Source organism: Microcebus murinus, chromosome 10 (genome assembly GCF_040939455.1).
Source record: "Microcebus murinus isolate Inina chromosome 10, M.murinus_Inina_mat1.0, whole genome shotgun sequence".
NCBI classification, from domain to species: domain Eukaryota; kingdom Metazoa; phylum Chordata; class Mammalia; order Primates; family Cheirogaleidae; genus Microcebus; species Microcebus murinus.
The window spans coordinates 5,510,776-5,530,667 of NC_134113.1; the positions used below are offsets into that span (position 1 = coordinate 5,510,776).

The 19,892-nt window shown below is 46.0% G+C and overlaps 1 protein-coding gene across 1 annotated transcript in view; it reads left to right on the forward strand.

The window, feature by feature from the left end:
- EFCAB6 (EF-hand calcium binding domain 6) overlaps positions 1-19,892 on the forward strand; it is a 244,799-nt gene that overhangs the window by 43,472 nt on the left and 181,435 nt on the right. Inside the window, exon 8 of the mRNA XM_012757712.3 lies at positions 16,631-16,767. Coding sequence (XP_012613166.2) covers positions 16,631-16,767 — 137 coding nt within the window. The remainder of the gene's footprint in view (positions 1-16,630; positions 16,768-19,892) is intronic.

Below are 19,892 nucleotides of genomic sequence, written 5' to 3' on the forward strand. Positions count from 1 at the left end.
TGGATGGCATCTCTTTTGATAAATGACACCAGCAGAAGTCCTGGAATATTAATTACTTTTGTATTAACTTTAGATCATTATTAGTAGGGCTGCCTTTTCTGTCTTTGTCTAACACTGAGCAGGTTTTCCTTTAGAAAGAGAAAACGACTGCTTTGTAGCAGTAAATGCCAATCAAGAGCAGCATGGTAAAAAAAACCCAGTCAAACTCAAAATGATATATATTTAAGTATTGAGCAATATAGCCACAAAAGCTACCACATGTCTTCAGAAAAAGAGCATATAGCTTTGTTCCGATTTGCTGATTATGGTTAAGGAGGGGAGGAGATGATAATGTCATTCAGGGGTTGGAATTGGACTACTTTTTAAAATGCATTTGAGCCTGTCAGTTACATGAGCAGTTTGAGAATCAGGGTTTAATTTATTTGATTCAATATGTTGGTTTGAAATGTGACAAATTTTCTTTCTTTTTTGAACTCTTCTGAGACTTTCATACATTTCAAAATCAAATATAGCCAGAGATCCACAAAATGTTTGTCTCCATTTCTCTGGCTGATACCATTAACACAAGAAAATTCATCTTAATATGATAATTTTTTAGCATTATGTGTTCCTAAAAACCTGTTTTGCTATAGCTGATATCAGTGAGAACACTAGTATAATTATCTGCTTCTTTTGTTGTGGCCCATTTGTTATTCTGTAAGAAATACGTATTAATAATATGATTGATATTATTTATGATGTCTTTTATTTATCTCTTCATAAACTCGTGTCAATCACAAAACACTCCTGGTACAACTATTATGTACCTATAATAATTAAAAACAAAATAAAATCCTCCTGCAAAAGACCACTGTTTATGACAGTCATTGTAGCAGCATAAATGTTATGGATCAATACTGCAACACTGCCGTCAGTGTAGAGGGTGTGGACACGGGCCAGTACCACGACCTACCAAAATGAGGGCTGTGATAAGCAAATCTCCAAAGAACTCTGACACTACCTAGGCTTTCAATGTGTCCCTTTTTATTCCAGCCTCCTCCCCACAAAAACCCCTCCTACTAAGTGTGAGTTTAAACCAGTGCAGTTTTCAGGACACTTCCTGTGAGGACCCCCAGAGGAAGGCAAAAGGGCGAGGTAATGCCAGATCCCAGGGAAGTGCGGGGTATCCTCTGCCAGGTGTTCTGCAGCCCAAAGTCAACCTATGACCCCGACCCTGGGCAGGCAGGTGGAGTGGACAAGACTGACCTCAGGACCCAGTCAGATATGAGTTTCCATCTTGAGGCTCTGCCATTTGTCAGCCAGGTGGCCCTAGACAAGTCCTAGTCATCAGGTTTCTTCCTCTGTCAGTGAGGATAACACCACCCACCTGCAATCCTGTTGTGAGGCTTAAAAATATCCACTTTAGAAATGCCAGCTGTTATGCTGATTAGTGCAGCGTCCTGTGGAGTATAGGTAGGGACACAAACGAATCTCATATCTTCCTCCCCCCGAAATAAACAGAACAAGGCAAATCTACTCCTCTCTGTCTGCTGTGTGTGGTATCATGCTTTTAGGGAGACTTGATCCTGTTAGTGGCAACACACCAGTTTGAGACTGAGAAGAATACCTGGGTGTTACCACAGGAATACACGCTGCTATACATGTATAGAACTCTGCATACACATGTTGTCATTGCTGGGTGATGGTTTTGGTTTAGGACTGGAAAAATGCTAACTATTTTGTTTTTCATATAAGTCCACATGGCTTATTTGAGTCAAGAATGCATACAGATGTATCTGAATCTTTGGAGCCAGACTTTGCTGGTGCATGTGTGGACTAGCCTTCCTAAACCAGCAAATAATTAGCAGTTGGAGTCCCAAAACTGACTGCTCCCAAACTGCTCACACTTTCTCACTGTTTTCTTCTGCAGTGAGCTTGGTCTGATGGTTGGATTCTCAGCCTCTCTCTTTTTTGTGGGCACTCAGGCCCTCCAACATGTGTCCACGTTTATGCTTATTATCCAGTTGAACCCTTGGGCTCTCTGAGCCTCATTTTCTTCATCAGGCAAGGGATCAGACCAGACTGGATGATCTGCAGGTTCCATCTCTGTCTTTGGTGGTTGTGCTCCATGGCTACATGGGAAGAGGTGCTGTCTGTTCCCAGGGGCCTGGTGTTTGGGGGAGGAGGAAGCTCTGGAAGCCCAGGGCTCGTTCTTGGTGTGCTCTCTTCAGCTCCATCTGGCTGTAGGTCTGGTTGCTCTGCACTCAGGTTCCACTCAGTAATCACTCTGAGTCCTGCCCACACTTCGAGTGCCCTTACTGTCTCAGCCCTTGCTTTTCATTTTGGTCATAAACATGACCCTGTGCTTTCATTGCCTCTTCAGCGCTTTTGACTGGGCATCTCCTGGCCTGGCTCTTCAGTTCTCTGATCTTCAGGTGCTTTGCTCCCAGAGTCTCCCAGGAGGTGGAGGGATTTGTTGAGGGCCTCTCAGAGGCCCTCTTCAGGGAAGATATTGACACCTGCTTTGTATTCAGCACATGTGACAACTTGTTATGCCTGTTGGTGGACCCAGCCCATTGCAGAGAGAAGTCTGTTCACCATTGCTGTGTGAGTAAATGAGTTTTGTTCCAGCCACGGCCATCTTTCCATCCACATAGCATCTGCTTCAAATGGGCATTTGGGAGTTTTCTCCACTCATCTCTGTCTGGTGTCCTGCCTCTCAGAGTCCCTCCCGTCTGCCCGTCTTACAGCAGGGGCTGGTGTCTGAGACCTCAGGCCAGGTGCTGCATATTCTTCGGGTGAGGAATCTGCAAGGAATAAAGGGACTCCAGCAGGGATTCAGTGTGTTGCCAGGCTGACAGAGGTTTGGATTTTCACTCTGTTTTGTCATTTGTCAACTCCACACATGAGCTGAAGGCAGAAGTGGCTAATAAAGGAAGAAAATCCCATCTTGCCACTTAGGTGGGGCGACTGTAAGCTCTGTCCTGGGAATTACTGCCAAATAGGAAGCCACCCTGACCTATATGAGAACACAGCACATGTTCAGAAATGTCATGACTCTTTCTCTCTCCTACCCGCACAAAAACTGTCCTTAACTGAAAACTAGGATTCAAGAGTGTATAATTCAGTTAGAGAAGTAGAAAAAGAAAAACACCATCCAAAGCCCCAGGCTGTTTGCTACCCATGTCACTACCTAAGGCAGAGAGCTCTCAAAAGAAAAAAGGGCCCAAAAGCTTGGGCTCCATGATGTCAGAACATCTGGTCTACCCAGTCGGCTGTGACTAGTGTGTCTGTTGGACACCGAGTGATCCAACACAAGTTTTTATGGAATTACTCTGGTGCCTTGGAGTTGTATAGATGCAGCCTCAGTCATTTCAGTAGCAATTAGTAAATAATTATAGGTACTAAGCTGCTTGCTTGCTCTGTAATATCCTCATGAAGAAGAGGCAAAAGTGATGGGTAGACTCAGTTTCTTAAATTAGTGAATTTTCTTTAAAAAGAAATTTAAAAATATTCTGCTCAAGGAATAAAGAACCAGTTGTTAGTCTGAGTCAGAACCATTTCATAAACATAACTAATATTATAAACCACATTAGCATGGCTGAATAGAGCAGAGTGCAGTGTGTTTGCCTAATGAAAAGGCTGTGTCAGACTCCAAATGAGTCCGTTTACTAAAACATGCAAGCTCTTGGTTAATTCCTAATATTCTCCTAATCCTACTTTCATCAGCCCTACTTTGGTGCGCTTGCTATTAATTGCCTATTGTAGCAGGTATTTGAACACATCTCCTCTTTCATCTGAAGAAAATATTAGCATATCGCAGAGCTGTTGGGACAGATTGTATCTGAGGCACTTTTTCCTCCCTGCAGAAAAGCCTATCAATCATAACTGAATATAGTGATTAATAATGTCACAGCTTTTATTCGTGTGTCTGCGTGCAACTAAATGAAGAGTAGCACTTACATTTTGATCTAGAGAATCTCACACCACAAAATAATCAGTTGCCATTTTATGAAAAAATTATATAGAATACTTCTACCCTCTATACTTCTACCCTCAGGACCTATTTTTGGTTGCTGTACTATTAATTTACTAAAGCTTTTATGAGGAAAGTACAGCAAAGATTCTTTCAGAATTTGTAATTATTACAGACTGTTTATCTTTTTTTTTTTTTAAATAACATCTTCCTGATGTGGCAAATTAATAGTACAAACACAAGATTGTAGGGGTAAGTGTTTAAAGCAGCGCAGTGTGGGAGAACAGTCTGGAGCTCTCTGCCTTAGCTAGCCCGAGTGTGTGTCCGAGCACCAACGCTTCCTCTCCCAGTAACCCCCAGGGAGCGAATCTCTCTCGAGACTTCCTGCCTCTCTGAAATAGGGAAACAATATTGCAAGGTTTTCTAATGTTGTTGGTGTTCTGTGTGAGGATAAATGTAAAATGAACTCACCACAGTGCTGGGCCCATACAAGTGTCCAGAAAAATTAGGAGTTTGCATTTGAGGAACATGAGACAAATGAGTTCTCTCATGGAAAGTGAAACGATGGTGCAGGCGTCTGTGCTTTACTGCTACGGAGGGAAAGGATGAGGCCTCTGTGCTCATCAGGCCCACACTTGCCTCTCCTCTGGGGCGCCAGACTCTCCAGGGTCTACAGGGTGAAACATAACTTCTGATTGTCCTCCCCCACCCCAGGAAGCCATCCTCCCTATGTCTCCCCCAGGGCTAGTAACCGTTCCCACGCACTGTTCATTCAAGCAGAAACTGAGCACTGGCCTCACGCCTCTTTCCCTTACCAGAGCCGCTCTCATATCCATATCCAGCCCCGCAGCAAGTCCCCTCTGCTGGATCCTGAACTAGGTCCTGAACCAGCTACGCCTGCCTGCTGCCACCATTACAGCCTAAGCCACCGTCATCTGTGGCCTGTGCTTGGTTGATGACACCTTAGCTGTTTTTCCTGTACCCCCTCTTGTGCCTTAAAGTCTGCATTCCACAGACAGAGTTATCTGTTCAAAACATAAGGTAGATCTCGTCAGACTCCTCTGGCGAAGATGGCCCATGGCTTTGATTGCGCATTGAGTGAACTTCAGTTAAATATCCTGGCTTACAGAGCTCTGTGGGAGAGATATCTCCAGAGAGATGCTTTTTCACTACCCTATCTAAAATTGTATATTTTCCTTAATGCTTAGACCATTTCTGAAATTTTGTTTGTTTGTTTGTTTACTTGCTCATGGCTAGGATAGATGTTCTGTGGGAGCAGGCACCTTCTCTGTCTTGCTCTCGGCTGTAACTCCAGTGCCTTGAACAGTTCCTGGCACCTGATACATATTTAGTAAACATTTGTTGTATGAATAAATAAAGTTTTGTAGAAAAGTTCATGGTACTTAGAACAATTTGATGAGAAAGGTGAGATTGGACCTTGGCTTTGGACCATGGACAGGGTTTCAGTGTGTGCAAGGATGGATAGGGAGGTGATGTGGGGACAGCTTTCAGAATTGCAACCTGGCATGAGAAAAGGACCTGGAGGTGGGGACAGTGGAGACGTGGTTGGGGCGCAGTGAGGAGACAAGTCCTGGGACTGTTCTGTGGAGAGTTCTGTTTCTCAGTGCAGAGAAACAGATCAGTTTTGAAAGGTAGGCTGGAGAAAAAATAGAAGTATTTGAAGGCCGGGTTTGGACCCCAAGGCATGGTGGGAGGAGGATGTTTGAAGGTGTCTGATAAGGAGGTTATGATGTGAGAAAGGGGGTATTTTGGAGCTGGTTGTCGGCAGCCTAATGGGTCAGTTTTCTGGGAGTGCAACTGGAGTCAGGGCTACTTATTATCAGGCTTGGATGTGATCGGTTACCCTCTTATCATCGTCACCAGCCTGCATCTGTTGAGTATGTGCTGGTGGTAGTGAGGGGGACACCATGTGGTTCCTGGGGATACAAAGAAGACTAGGATCTGATCTTCATCCTCACTGGGAACACAAGCATAAGCCACACATTACAATGGTTTAAAAATGTGTTTATTGGTTGGCATATCGCCTTGACCAGGAGGATTTGGGGAATAAAGCAATGTGAGTTGCTCTTGCTGGAAGTCAGTTGAGTGATGTGGACAGTAAACTCCCCAAGAGTTTATAAGGGGAAGTCACCCTTACTGACTATTGGGATGGTCCCCATGGAGGGTGTTCAGTCTGAGCCTGGCCCTGGAGGAAGGGTTGTACTCCAGATGGTTTGTGTATACCAGCACCTCATTAAGTCTTGGAATTAATGAATGAACAGAAGAAACAAGCCAGGAAGGCAGAGGGTAGGTGTTTCCCCATGGACTGGTCAATTTTCGAGGAGGGAAGATGTCTATAGGGGTGAAGGGAGAGGACGTAGGCACTTCCCACTCAGTGTTCACTGAGTGGACTTAGGAGCTTCCTCCCAAACCTGTGCCAGATCCTGCATTCTTGGTCTCATCCACTTAGGTCACCAAGCCAGAAACTGGGCACTACTTTGACTTTCCTTTCCATCACCCTCTACACCCAGTGCATCTCTAGGTCCTGCTGACTTGGGTCCCCTAGAGTTCACCCCCGTTCCTCCAGTGCTGTTCCCCTGGTCCTTAGGATTCACAGTGTATGTTAGCACAGTAGTGGCTCAGAGGAGGCCTCTGTACAGATATCTATGTAATGTTGCTGAAACCAGCCTTCCTGCACATTTACTGGTTAGCTCTAGTTAAGATCCAGAGGAACGTGTGTTTGGAGGAATGCCATTTTGGGAAATGCTGGGGGAAGTGGCAGACAAGGTCCTTTTCTACTCTGAAATATGATTCTGGTCTAGTTCTTAACGTTAGGTGGCTGTGGCTGGCTGGGATCTTGGCAAAGTGCTGTAGCAATCTGGCAGTACCCAGCATCGGCCCAGCCCAGGAAACTTTTCACCTAACCTGAGCAATCCTCCTTGATGTGCCTGCCTTTCTCAAAGCAGGCTCCTCACCTATGATATCCAAACAATAGTGAGGTGCTGGGTAGAGCTGGTAGCCCCTGAGATTCTTGGCTTGCTTCTCCTGGTGTGCAGCTCTGTCCTAGGAGTGAGCTGGGGTGGAGTCCTAGGGACCCCAGTATTCTTGGCCTGTGGCACCTACAAAGGGAGCTCCAATCCTATGAGCATGGGCTGGGTAAGGAAGAAAGAAGAGAGAGAAATATTTCTTATCAATCTGGCACCCTTTTTAAGACCTTCAGTATATAGACTTGGGACTACTTTTCATAGCTGTGTTGTAAGTTCAATGGGTAGCTAGAGTTTCCTAGTATGTCTCTATGTCTCTAAGCTATACATTGCAAGTGAGCATTTTAAAAATGGAAAGCAAATGTGGGGGAAGGCTTACATCGCTTGTGGAGTATATAACCACTGCAAATTTCCCTCTTCACCTTGGCTGCAAGGAGACCCAAGATCAGATTTTGGCTCCATCATAGTCACTGTGACTTTTAGGTTTCTTTAGCAATTTTTTTGGCCAGTTTTCTTTTCTCCATTCTTGTGGATCTCATTTGGATGTCTTTTTCTGTGAGCTTGTTCAATTTTTGGTAAAGGCAGGGTATGCATATGTTCAGTAAGCAAGTGCATAGTCCTTGGCCTGTGGGGGCGACTGCCACAGCAGTGAGAGAGCATGTCAGCCCGGAGGCAGGGAAGGGAAGCCTTTGTTAAAGGTGAGCGATGCCAGTCGCCGCTCTGCCCACATGTCCCTGAGTTGAAAGTTTGTGTTTATGAGGTTTGAATGCAGTCTAATTTTTTCCTATCTGGTTTGGCTCATCTCTACCAGCTGGTAAATAGGAAATGTTCACGGTGGGAAGCCAATACTCTGCAGAGTGTAAACAGATGGAATCGATATAAAGTGACAAGTTAGACTGTGCTATTGAGAATACAGAGCCAACGCTAAGAACATAACAGTCAAGCTACTGATTCCGTTCCAGTTCATTTAGTCCTGAATAGTGCTGCGTATCTGCACAGCTGTGTTGTTCTTTCTTCCCCTTGCTTTCTTCTGGGTTGATAATGACAATTTCAAAGAAAAACTTTAATTAAAGATTTTATACAAAATAGCCAAAAGTAGAATAATAAGGAAAATGAGCATTGATGTGTTTATTGTAAGAGAAATCCTTTTACATGGTTTCATTTAAAATTTTTACTTCTTAAATTTAAAATGAATTTAGCAGTGGAGACAGAGAGGTGCCAGACTGACAGCCGTGGGTGCTGAACCCCTCCGTTTGCTGTAGAGCCAAGACGTGGAGCTGCCTACAGCCCCCTCCCCCTGGGGCTCAGTCTGCAGCCGTGGGGAAGGGGGGTGCAGTTCCTGGTTCCCGGCCCCCTTCTCTTAGGAAGAAGGCGAGAAAAAGTAGCTGTGGGTGAGCAGATTAGGAGCTGAGCAGAAAACAGCTGGTGGGGGCGGGGCAGGTGGACAATAAGAATAAACTTGTAAAAGGTCTAAGTTGTTTGCAGGTTTCACTCTGGCATGAAGCAGCTTCCCCTGCGCCCGCATCAGAGCCAGGCCTGCAGAGGGATTATTTTGTAGGCTGAGTGGGGATTCTGGGCTTCAGAGAGGAAACATTAGGCCTTTTCTCACTTCCTGTAAAGCCTGGGTGGTCATATTTATTTGGGTTCACAGTTTTCCTTCCTGGAGCTCAAAGTGCTATAAAAAGAATTTTAAACAAAGAACTATAGAGTAATAATAGCATCAGCCGTTCGCAGTTTATTGAACCATCTGAACTCAGTGGGGTACAAATATGAAGCAGTTTGGTTTTTCTCCTCTCACTGTTCTCAGACAGGCACTGGTGAATCTCCCTTTTTTATCCCTTCGGGATATCTTAGGCAGATCTCCTGGTGCTCTGGTCACACTTAGGTATAAACAAATCCAGTGCAGGTAAGTTGGGTTTAAGTCTCAAGGTCAGAGCTGGTTCCACATGTCCTTTTTCTCCCTGCTCCTCCCAGCTCGAGGGCCCTGTGGTGGGAAGGCGCACGGCCTACTCACTTGCTGGGCCTTCTCTTCCTCTCTCTGCTTCCTCTCTCCTGCAGTCATGGGGTCTGTGATGAGCATGTTTCTCTCTCCTTTGGCTGGTTTCCTTTCTGGGCAGTATATAAAGGCTGCTCTCTCATATGGCATATAGGAGTAAGTAGGACAGTGCTTTGAGGGGCCCTGAACTGTATGGTTTTCTGATGAGAGGGATCGGCTCTGACAACCCCTCTGGACCTCCTCAGCTCCCGCTTCTTGGTCCACCTCACATCCTTTTGCTGCTCGGATCCCATCACCTGAGGAGCAGCCCCTTGAGAGAAGGATAGCTCAAGCTTGCTACCTTTCTTGATAGCTTCTCAACCCATGGAAAATTCACGTCCTGTCCGTGCCAACAATGAGTGTTCAGGCTGCTTCAGTCTGATCCTCCTGCCTTGCTCTGCTGTCTGTACAATCTCTGTTCCTCTACCCAGGAAGGTGCAGAGCAGATCACTGAATCTACTGGAACATGAGATGCCTATCTTTCCTTCTTGCAAGTACTTGTCCTGGCTGTACAAGGGTTTCCTTGGCTTACCAAAGCTTCTTCCCCATGAATGCTGCAATCATTCCACCCACCTATCCATCATCCATCCATCCATCTATCCACCCACTTATCTATCTATCCATCATCCATCCATTAATCACCCATCCATCCATCATCCATCCATCCTTCCATCCATCTATCCACCCACCCATCATCCATCCATATACCATCCATCCCCCATACGTCCATCATCTATCCATCTACCCATTCAACAATTATTCATTGATTCAAACCCTATCCTCAAACCTGGACTTGTGCCTATTCAAGACTTCTCTCCCTCTCTAGTCTTCTGTTATCTTAGGCTGGGTCGTGGGGTAGTGGAGGTGGGGAAGGAGGGACTAGGGTTGGGGGGAGTACTGCCAATTCGACCACTTAATATTCCCTGACAAGAGTGTGTGGTCACTTGGTTATTTAGAACTCTGTCCTCAGTCACTGATCCCAGTTAGCAATTCTCATCACACCACCATGTACTGAATATGTTCCATGTATGAGGCATCTGCACGTAAGAGCTCATTTCATGTTAACCACACACCCATACAGTGCCCTTGGTCATTGTTCATTTCCATTTTACATGAGAAAACTAAAGTTTGGAGGAATCAGGTCGCTTCACCCAGGTTACTTGGATAATAGGTGTGGAGCTGGGATTGGAGGCCTCATTTCAGAGCCAGTAACTAGTCACTGCACTATTCTGCCCTTCAGGTCCCCTGTGGAAAAGAAGGAGGGAGAGAGGTGATCTTGGGATTGTCCAGTGGGGTAGCTCCAGCCCAGAGCAGTTTCTGTGCTTTATATTGGGGCAAACCACCTCGCCTGGGAGAAGGTGCTTATTTTCTCCACTCCCTGGCTTTAATCTTCAAGGTCAGACATTTTTTGCTTCTTGTAGTAACATTTATGATTCTGCCTTTCATAAATTCACCCAAATCTTTTTTTAAAAAATGTTTTAATTTAAATTTTACTCCTATTTATTTTTTTATTTTTTGAGACAGAGTCTGGCTTTGTTGCCCAGGCTAGAGTGAGTGCCGTGGCGTCAGCCTAGCTCACAGCAACCTCAAACTCCTGGGCTCAAGCAATCCTTCTGCCTCAGCCTCCTGAGTAGCTGGGACTACAGGCATGCGCCACCATGCCCGGCTAATTTTTCTATATATATTAGTTGGCCAATTAATTTCTTTCTATTTATAGTAGAGACGGGGTCTCGCTCCTGCTCGGGCTGGTTTCGAACTCCTGACCTCGAGCAATCCTCCCGCCTCGGCCTCCCAGAGTGCTAGGATTATAGGCATGAGCCACTGCACCCAGCCCTATTGTTTTTAGCAATAACTTCCTTCTTTTATTTTGCTTCTATGTGAAGTGTCTTTATTTCTTTGCCTTAAATGTTAGGTAAGGGGTTCTGGCTTATGAAGCCACACTTCAGAACTTGAAGCTTTCTGCCCTGCCCTTTCCTAGCCTCGCTCACTGGACTAGAGTGCCTGGGAGTTTCAGGCTGTCCTCATGGTTCCCTCCGTACACTGCTTGCTTCACTGGTCACCCCCAAGGTCTTGAGCATCTACCAGACATGCGCCCTAAGGACATTGAGAAGGTCACACACTGTCCTACTATCAGGTTCTGCAGTGCTGTGATAGAGGGCTGGGCTGGGGGTGCAGTGGAGTGGGGCGGAGTGTTATGGGGGTGGTGGGGGTGGGTAGGGCCAGGATGGGTGCTGAGAGGGCTTAGGTGCTGGGGGGAGGCAGTGGGGGTGTAGTGGGGGGCCCAAGGTGCAGGGGGATTGGGGTACAATGGGGCCAGACAGGGTGCAGGGCACCAGGGTAGGAAAGGGGAGTCAGAGTGCGGTGGGGTGCCTGGGTGTGATGGGGTGCTGGGGTGCAGTGAGGGTTCAGGGTGTGGTACCATGCCAGAGTGTGGTGGGATACTGGGGGGGAGATGGGGGTCCGGATGCGGTGGGGGCACACGCTTGAGCACACCCTAGCAGGCAGCCCAGAGCAGTGTTTAGCGAGCTGGGCTAGGAGTAGCTCACTGGGCATGGGCCACACAGGGTGGGGAAAGCATGGCAGGGGTGGGGAAGATGGTTGAGAGGAGAACTCTGTGGGATAGCTTCTTCAGAAAGCCTCAGGCCCGTGTCCAGTCTTCTGAGCCTTTAATTTAAAGCCAGAACTAGCTTGTTTTGGTTTTCTTTTAAAATCCTCGGTGCTTTTCCTTGTGTTTGGGCACAAAACGCTCTCCTGAAACTTCTTCACTCACTCGGATGCAAGTAAGGGGAGTGTGGGAGAGTGGAACACGGCTAGGTGATCTTATTTTATACAGGGCTGAGAGTGAATATCTGCTCAACTATTCCACTGGGCTGCATCAGGGAAAGCAGCCCTAGACAATATGTAAATGAATGGGCATGAATGTGTCCCACTAAAATTTATTTATAGATACTGAAATTTGAAATTCACATAACTTGCACGTGTCATGAAATATTAGTCTTCTTTTGATTTTTTTAACCATTTAAAAATATTAAAACCATTCTTAGCTTGCAGGTGCACACAATCAGGTGGTAGGCAGTAGTGTGCTGCACCTGGAATACGGGGAGTTAGGTGCTGGGTGTGAGGCAGCGGGGGTGTGATGGGGGGGCCAGGGTGCAGGAGGTCGGGGTACAATGGGGACAGGGTATAATGGGTAATGAAGTCAGGGTAGGGATCACCTTTCTCTGGCTGATCTCTTTGGGCAGTAATAAGGGCAAGAGGAATGTTCTCTTCTAAGAAGCATGCTGGATTTGGAGGGAGGAAGAAGCAGCAGTAGCTTCTCCTTTTGCTAACTGTGCTCCAGTTCTACCCTCTCTCAGCACACTTGGCTCTCTGAGCACTCCTCCCTGGCGAGGTGGGGATTTGAAGGGTGGAAAGGGAATGGCTGGACAGCAGAGGCCAGTCAGGGAGTGGGCAGGAGCCCCGCTCCAGGGGAGGGAGCTAGTTACCAAGATCAGGCAGGAATAAGCCAAGGTGTCAAGATGGACTTGGGGATCCAGCCACTGGATGGGAGGGTCATTAGGAAAGCCAGAGGAGAAGTGCCACATCCTGCGGCAGGGGCAGCACTCTGCATGTATTTATGGGTGGCAATCAGAGCCACTTCCCTGATCTGAGGAGTTTGCATTTCAATGGAGGAAGAAAAGCAATAAACAGATACAGAAATAAATATGAAATGGTCCAGGTGTTGATGAATGCTAAGAAGAAAAATGAAGCAAGTCGGAAAGGGATGGGGGAGGGAGTCGTGAAGTGTGAGCAGGGCTGGAGAAGAGTCGGGGAAGATAAGGTAGAGATCAGGCCATGGCCTTGCAGCCTTTTCAGCATGTGAGAAGAGCCCCTGATGTGCCTGTGAATTCTAAGTAGTTGGGTGTGGCTGGGGCTCAGGGACCACGGCAGGGCAGGGAAACAGAGTGGAATGGGGCCTGGTCACTATTTGGGGGGCCCTAAGCCATTTTATTCCTTCTTTTTCCTTCTTTCCTACCATGTGTGGGACAAGTCTTGTATACCACGCCCTAACTTTGTTGCCTTGATAAGCCTCACCATCTGCAGCTCAATTCTTCAGACCTTGCCAAACTTCAGTCTGACAAATGATAAGAAACTTGGAGACGTACCTCTGGTGGGTGTGAGTTCTGTGCCAGACTCACTGCTTCCTGGCTTTCCACGCTGGAGATCCATATGGGTTGCTCTGGGTTTTTAAAAAAGCGCATCGCCTCATGTCCTCCTTTTTACCAAAAGAGGTGAATGGAGATTTGACAGAAGACGAGGTGCTGAGATTTTTATTTGGCCACAGGATCTAGTGCTCAGAGGCGAGGGCTCCCTCTTTTAGACAAAGCGATGGCACTGAGGACAGAAGTGTCGACACCGGCTTCGCTCCAGCTGGCACGGGGCCCTCTTGTCTTCTCTCGGTTCTCCCAGTTTTGGATACTGAGGTCAGGTTAGCCAGCGTTCGCTAGTTGTTAGTTGTTCTCTAGTTGGGGGTTTGTACAGAATTTAACACAGGGTTTTGTGCCCAACATTCATTCATTCAGTTAATATTTGTGCAAAGATCATATTACTGTAATCATTACACTGATACTGGATATCCTCATTATGACTAATAGATTCAGGATGGCCTGATAGTGTGGACCAGTGGTCTGAGGTGATATTTGCAGACATATCACTAGCCTTCCTTAGAGTGTGGCTTTTTTCCAAGCAGGTGAGAAGAAGACAAATTCATTTGTCCATTCAAATAAATATTTACTGAGTGTCCACACTGTGCCAGATGCTGTCCTAGACCCTGGGACCAAGCAGTGAATAAACCTGCTCTTAGGGAGCCAGCATTCATGGGGGGGGTAGATAATAAAGACAAGCAAGGGTGACATTGTTGGTGAGGAGGACTTGGAAGAAGATAAGAGTATTGGGGCTGGGGAGCCCTAATTTATATAGGTGGTCAAGGAAGGCCTTTCTGACACAATGAAAGTGGCCAAAACCTTAGTGAAGTGACAGTGAGCCAGTGGACATCTGGGGAAGAATGTTCCAGGCCAAAGGAACAGCAAGTGCCAGCACCTTGAGGCAGGGAAAGCCACATACTCACGAGGAACAGCAGCATCTGGTGTGGCTAAAAACAGCCAGTGGGGATGGGTGGTGGGAGACAAGGCCAGAGGGTCACCAGGAGCCAGTCAGGGGTGGTGGCGGGGGTGGGGGGGCTGGTGGTCTTGGTGAGACTTTACCTTTTACTCTGGGCAGGATGGGAGCCACTGGAGGGCTGTGCACAGGGGATTGGTGTGCTCAGATGTGTGCATTTAAACAAGAATGCCTTGGCTGCTATGTGGAGTCCAGTGCAGAAACTGGAGGACCGAGTGGGAGGCTGTTGCACTAGCCTGTAGGGTATGGGATGGAAGGAGTGAGACACAACTGGATTCTGGAGGTGTGCTGGGGAGGTGCTGGTGGACTGAAGATGGGATATGAGAAAAAAGGAATCTGGTAGATGGATTTGCCATTTATTAGGGCCGGAGACTGTAGGGGGAGCAGCTTGGGTTTGGTAAATCTGAGATGTCTGTTAGGGCCTCGAGGTGGGTGTCAGGTGGGCAGTTGGATGTGCTAACCCAAGCTTAGAGAAGAGCACAGGGCTCCAGCAGACATTTGGGAGTCTTCAGTTGGTCACTGAAGCCACAGGACTGACCTGTGGAGGAGTAAGTGTGGCCAGAGGACAGAGAGGGCAGATGACTGAGTCTTGAAGGCTCCAGGCTTCAAGGTGGGAGCCAAGAGGAGCCAAGGAGGAAGATGGAGAATAAGATGCCAGAGAGGCTGGAGGAGAAGCAGAGAGAGGGATCTGGAAGCCACAGAGGAAAGGTGCCTGAAGGAAGAAGGTCCCAGCAGCTGTGTCAAGTGCTGCTGCTGGGACAGCAAGATGAGGACTGGGAACCTACCATTGGGTCTGGTGAAGTAGAAGTCTTTGGTCACCCCAACAAGGACAGTGTTTGTGCAGTGGTGGGGACAAAGCTATGGGAGTGATTTTAGGAGGGAGAATGGGGAGATGCATTGGTGACAATCTGGAGAGGGGATTTCTGTGCAAGAGAACCAGTGATAGGAGGAAGAGGAAAGGCAAGGAGGGGTTCTATTCTGACATGGTATGTCAGAACAAGGTGGCCTCTGAGTGAGCAGGACGGACAGTACAGGAACACTTCCTTGCTTGGCCATAGGGACAGGCTCACATGGTCGTGCAGCCCGCCTGGCTGCCTGGTGGGATCACAGAGGTTCATTCCCTGGAATAGGACAAGAGGCTCCTCATCTGAGCATGGAGCTGGGCAGACGGTAGTGTGGGTGCATGGGAGCATTGTCTCGCAGTGGCTTCTGTTTCCTCTGTAAAATAAGAAGCAGGGTTGTCAGTGGAGAGGAAGGAGGTGGGATGAGAAACTGGAGGTTAGGAGGGTGGAGAAGGTGGAAATGGCTGTTTGGATGGAGTATATGTGAGAGTGTGTGTGTGTGTGTGTGTGTGTGTGTGTGTGTGTGTGTGTGTGTGAGCATGCATGAGGGTGATGGTGTGTAGGAGTTGATGTGGCCACAGAGGGAGTACCATGCAGTACCACATCCTGGCTGGAAGCCTGGGAGGTGCCTGTGGTACGTTTCCCCTCTGCTCCATCAGGCTGTTTGCATGGGTTTGGAAGGGGCAATGAGTTGAATTTACCTCTGGTTGGGGTCTTGCCAAGAGAGTAGGAGGCAGAGGAGGGGAACAGGGAGCTGAGTATGTCACCCCGGGGCAGCGGGGTGCAGGGGTGCAGGTGGGTGACTTAAGAAGGAAGTGGAGATGAGAGGAGCAGAGTGTGCAAGGAGGCAGGAGCCCAGGCAGTGGTCCTGGCAGGGTCAAGGCTGGGGGCTTTGGGCACCCAAGGGAGTGAGCTGGAAAGATTTTTTTTGGGAGGGGGGGAGCAGCTGTGGTGTGGGGTATGATTGTGCTATCAGCGGTCATTGTAGAGTATGAGCGGGGAGTGGTCAGTCTCCTTATCTAAAATTGGGAAATGGTACTTCCACCAGGTGGGTTGGGAGGATTCAGTCACCTAGCTTTGGGCTTGGCTCCTGGGAGCCCCTTGGTTTTCTCTGTGTCTCCACAGGGCCCGTCCTAAAGCCTTATGCGTCTGTGTGCCCGATAAATAGCATTTGCTGAGTTTGGAGAAGATCTCTATAAAACTTTTCTGTAATATCTTTAAAAAATTCAGACGGGTTGAAATATAGTCATATTTTCCAGCTCCTAGTAAAAATAGTTTGCATATGGCTGTGAAAAATAAAAATTGTGCAAGTCCAGCTATGCCAAAACTGTAGTTTTAAAGTATCAATTAACAAAAAAGATTTTTCATACGGCCCTAAAAGGGAATGAATTGTGTATGAGACTTATTGCTTTACATCAGAAAGAGTTTTTTTTTTAAATTGCTAAGACCATTTACAGAGAAAATTGCCTTGAAAACATTCAATAAATGCAAAGTGTTCTTTTTTTCCATAAACATGTCATTTTGCAATGCCTACCACTGTGAGTCTTTGAAAACATTTTATTTTACAAGAAGTATTAAGAAACTTTCACATTTTTATTACCATTTGGTTTTTAACACTAGATCTTTTGACTTTTCCTAAATCATTTTTTATACATAGGTTTTCAAAAACATTAAAACTGTTACCAAAGCCTTTAAGCTCATTGATGTTAACAAGACTGGACTGGTTCAACCACATGAGCTAAGAAGAGTTCTGGAGACCTTCTGTTTGAAGTTAAGGGATGAGGAATATAGCAAGTAAGTACGTGCAGGTGTGGTGAGGGACCACGCAGCAATGCTTCTTAACCCATTTCCAAATGAGACCTGTTGGGTTCATTGGATCCATCCATCCTCCTCCCTCCTGCCTTCTTTTTCAAAGGGGCACTCACTGGGCTTTCTCCTGTGTTCCTGAGGCTCTCCATGAATTCTCAAAAATGAGAGCTAATGGTTCTCCTTCCCTAAGCATCATCCTGGCGGGCCCTCTGGCCTGCAGGTTTGAGTGCATCTAGATTATATGAGTCATCCATCACCAATTGTCTCTTCCTGCTGGGCACTGCAACCTCCATCCCACGCGTTTTCAGTTCACAGTTGATTTTTACTCAAAGCCTGGGGTTAGGAGAGGAACGACAAATTTCAGGATTTATTCATTTGTCGATGGGCTCCCTGTTGGCTCTCCATCCTGATATAATAACAGAAACTTAATTTTCCATTGAGGACTGTGTTGCTGAGGTTGGGGGGCTGCGCAGCAGGGAGGTGATGAACAACAGAACATTTAGCTGCTTCATGGAGTTTGAAAGCCGCCACCACCTGCTCCTGACTCCAAGGGCAGTGTACGCAAGCCTACATTGGCATTGTTTTTTGTTTTGTTTTGCTTTTGAACCTCCAGTAAACTCCAGATTATTTAGAAGAAGCCAAATGCCTGGCTTCTATGGCTACTTGAGTTGTGAGTGGAAGCCACTAAATGAATGGCCCAAGTTCAGCTTAATTTATATAGTACCCAGCCAAAAGTCCTTTCCCTCTTCTGCCTTTTCCCAAACACTTTTCTAAATACCCTCCAGGCCACTACCAAAGCGCTGAGCCTCATTATTTCACCCTGAGCTTGCACAGGAGTTCTAAGTTGTTATTAAAGTGGGTCCCCATAGGCCTTACTCATGCCCTAAAGACATTACTCATGCCCTAAAGACAGCACGGCTGCTGCTAGAGGTGGAGTAGAGGAATTTGCCTCAGAGGTGAAGAAGTCTAGAGGGCAGCGACTGTCACTGAGGCTGCAGGGGCTGAAAATCAGGCAGACTTTAGAAAATGGATATTTCCTACCCTTTTGAATACTTTCTTCTCCTTTTTTTCCTCTTTATAACCCACCTCAGAATATAAAAGACATAATAGATGTTTTAATTTTTACATCTTTTCCGGCTGGGAAAATGTCCAGAATAAGATCCAAACAAAACAAATTAAATAATTTTGTGCACGCAATTATAGAACAGAGGCAGCGCTCTTCTAAAACAGGCAATCAAAAAACAAAACAGTGTTTTATTTGACAATAAACCTTGTGTTTGGCACTGCAGTCTCCAACCTAGTAAATCTATAAAAAATGTTACTGTCTGTTTCCCCATCTCATAAGTATTGAGTAATAAAGAACTCCACAAATTTTTATTTGAGATTTTTTTAAGCCTCAGAAACAATGCTGTTTTCATGATAAGGCTTGAGAAACTTAACATAATAGAATTGCTTTCTTTTAGACTAGGAAACACAGAAGATCAAAAGGAGACCATTTCTTCAATTGCTTTAATGCTTTTCCCATTGAAGCTCAAGAATATATTCTTTCCTCGAGAAGCTGCTTCAGTATTAACTTTGCCTTTTTAGTTTTTGAGCAGGAAACACAATGCATTTTTGAATCCTGTCTTTTATCTAACAGCTTTCTATTTAAAATCAACATTTGGCTCTTGGTGTGATAGAAACGGCCTGTGCTTTGAAGTCAGACATGCTAGAGGTGAAGTCTGTGCTCTGCCCTCCCTAGTTCTCCAGCCTTGGGGAAGTGCCTGGGCCTTTCTGAAACTCAGTTTCCTCTTAAAGAAGTGGGAACTGAGCAGCCCACGTTGCAGGGCCGGGATGAAGGTTCCAGGTAATGTACATAACATGCCTGTGATGCATCTGCACATAGTAGGTGCTCATCTCATGGTGACTATATCATAATTGTGAAAATTCCATGAATGCCCTTTACTCTTTTATAAACAATTCCTTTTGGGCTGCAGATACTGTCCAGCCTATGTAAAACAAGAAGCCAGAGATAACTTTTACCAAGTTTTATACTTAGTCAGGGCTTGCTTGAAACCTATCAGGTTTTGTTTTTCCTTTCCTATCTCACTCCACCCTACCTTCCTTTCCCCTGCAGGCCAGAGCATTTGATATAGGCAAAAAAATTTATTAGCAGCCTTGTAAAACAAACAAACAAAGCCCCAAAGGTCAGCCTGTCACCTGAATGGATGAGTGAAGCACAGTTCCAGCTGGTGATGCTGGAGAGCTTTATGGGATGATTGGGGTCATTCCCTTCTCCCTAAGTTTGGCCTTTCTGCATGACCAACTTGTCTGCTGGTCTTTGCAGGCTTGTACATCCTCCTGTCCAGAGTTCAGGTCCCTGTGACAATGGCCTTGATTGTTGTATCTTAGGAATGGTTCTGTCTCCCATCCTTTCTTTTTATAAAAAGCGTTTTGAGTTGCTGCATTCTTGTGTAGTACTGAGGCTTCAGTTTTGAAAATTTATTTGTAGAAAACATTACCATGGGATTCTTTCTGTCCTCCACGAATGTGCAGCAGGTACTGCGAATGCAGATGGCCTGGGGATTAAGACAGGGCAGGATTTTCCTATGAGCAAGTACTGGTTTCAAGGATTGCTGCATTTTCATCAGAAACTGGAAGACTGGCTATGAGCCTCTCATCAGTATGCTGCCATTTTCCTGGTGCAACAGAAGAGCTAACACTTTCTATATGACAGGAACTCAAAAAGGAGGATATTAGGTACCACCTTCTGGGTTCTCGAGCTTGCCACCTCATTTTCACAAGACAGACTATGGCTGAAAGATGGAGCTGTTTAGGGAGATTCGGTGTTAACATCTGGCAGCTATCATATTTAAGATGATTTTTCTTATTAGAACAATAGGCAAGATTCATCAAAGTGGAAAAAAAGGTATGCATTGAAATGAGTAAATGACATTACTCTTTGTTAAATTTGGAAAACAGAAAAATAACAAATACTTTAAGTGATAATTATAACAATTTTTAGAAAGCAGTACAACATTAGATAATTATAGAAATCAACACATATGGAGATACTATAACCAAACATTTAAAAACCATCAAGTTTTAGAAATGTAATAACACAGAAATTA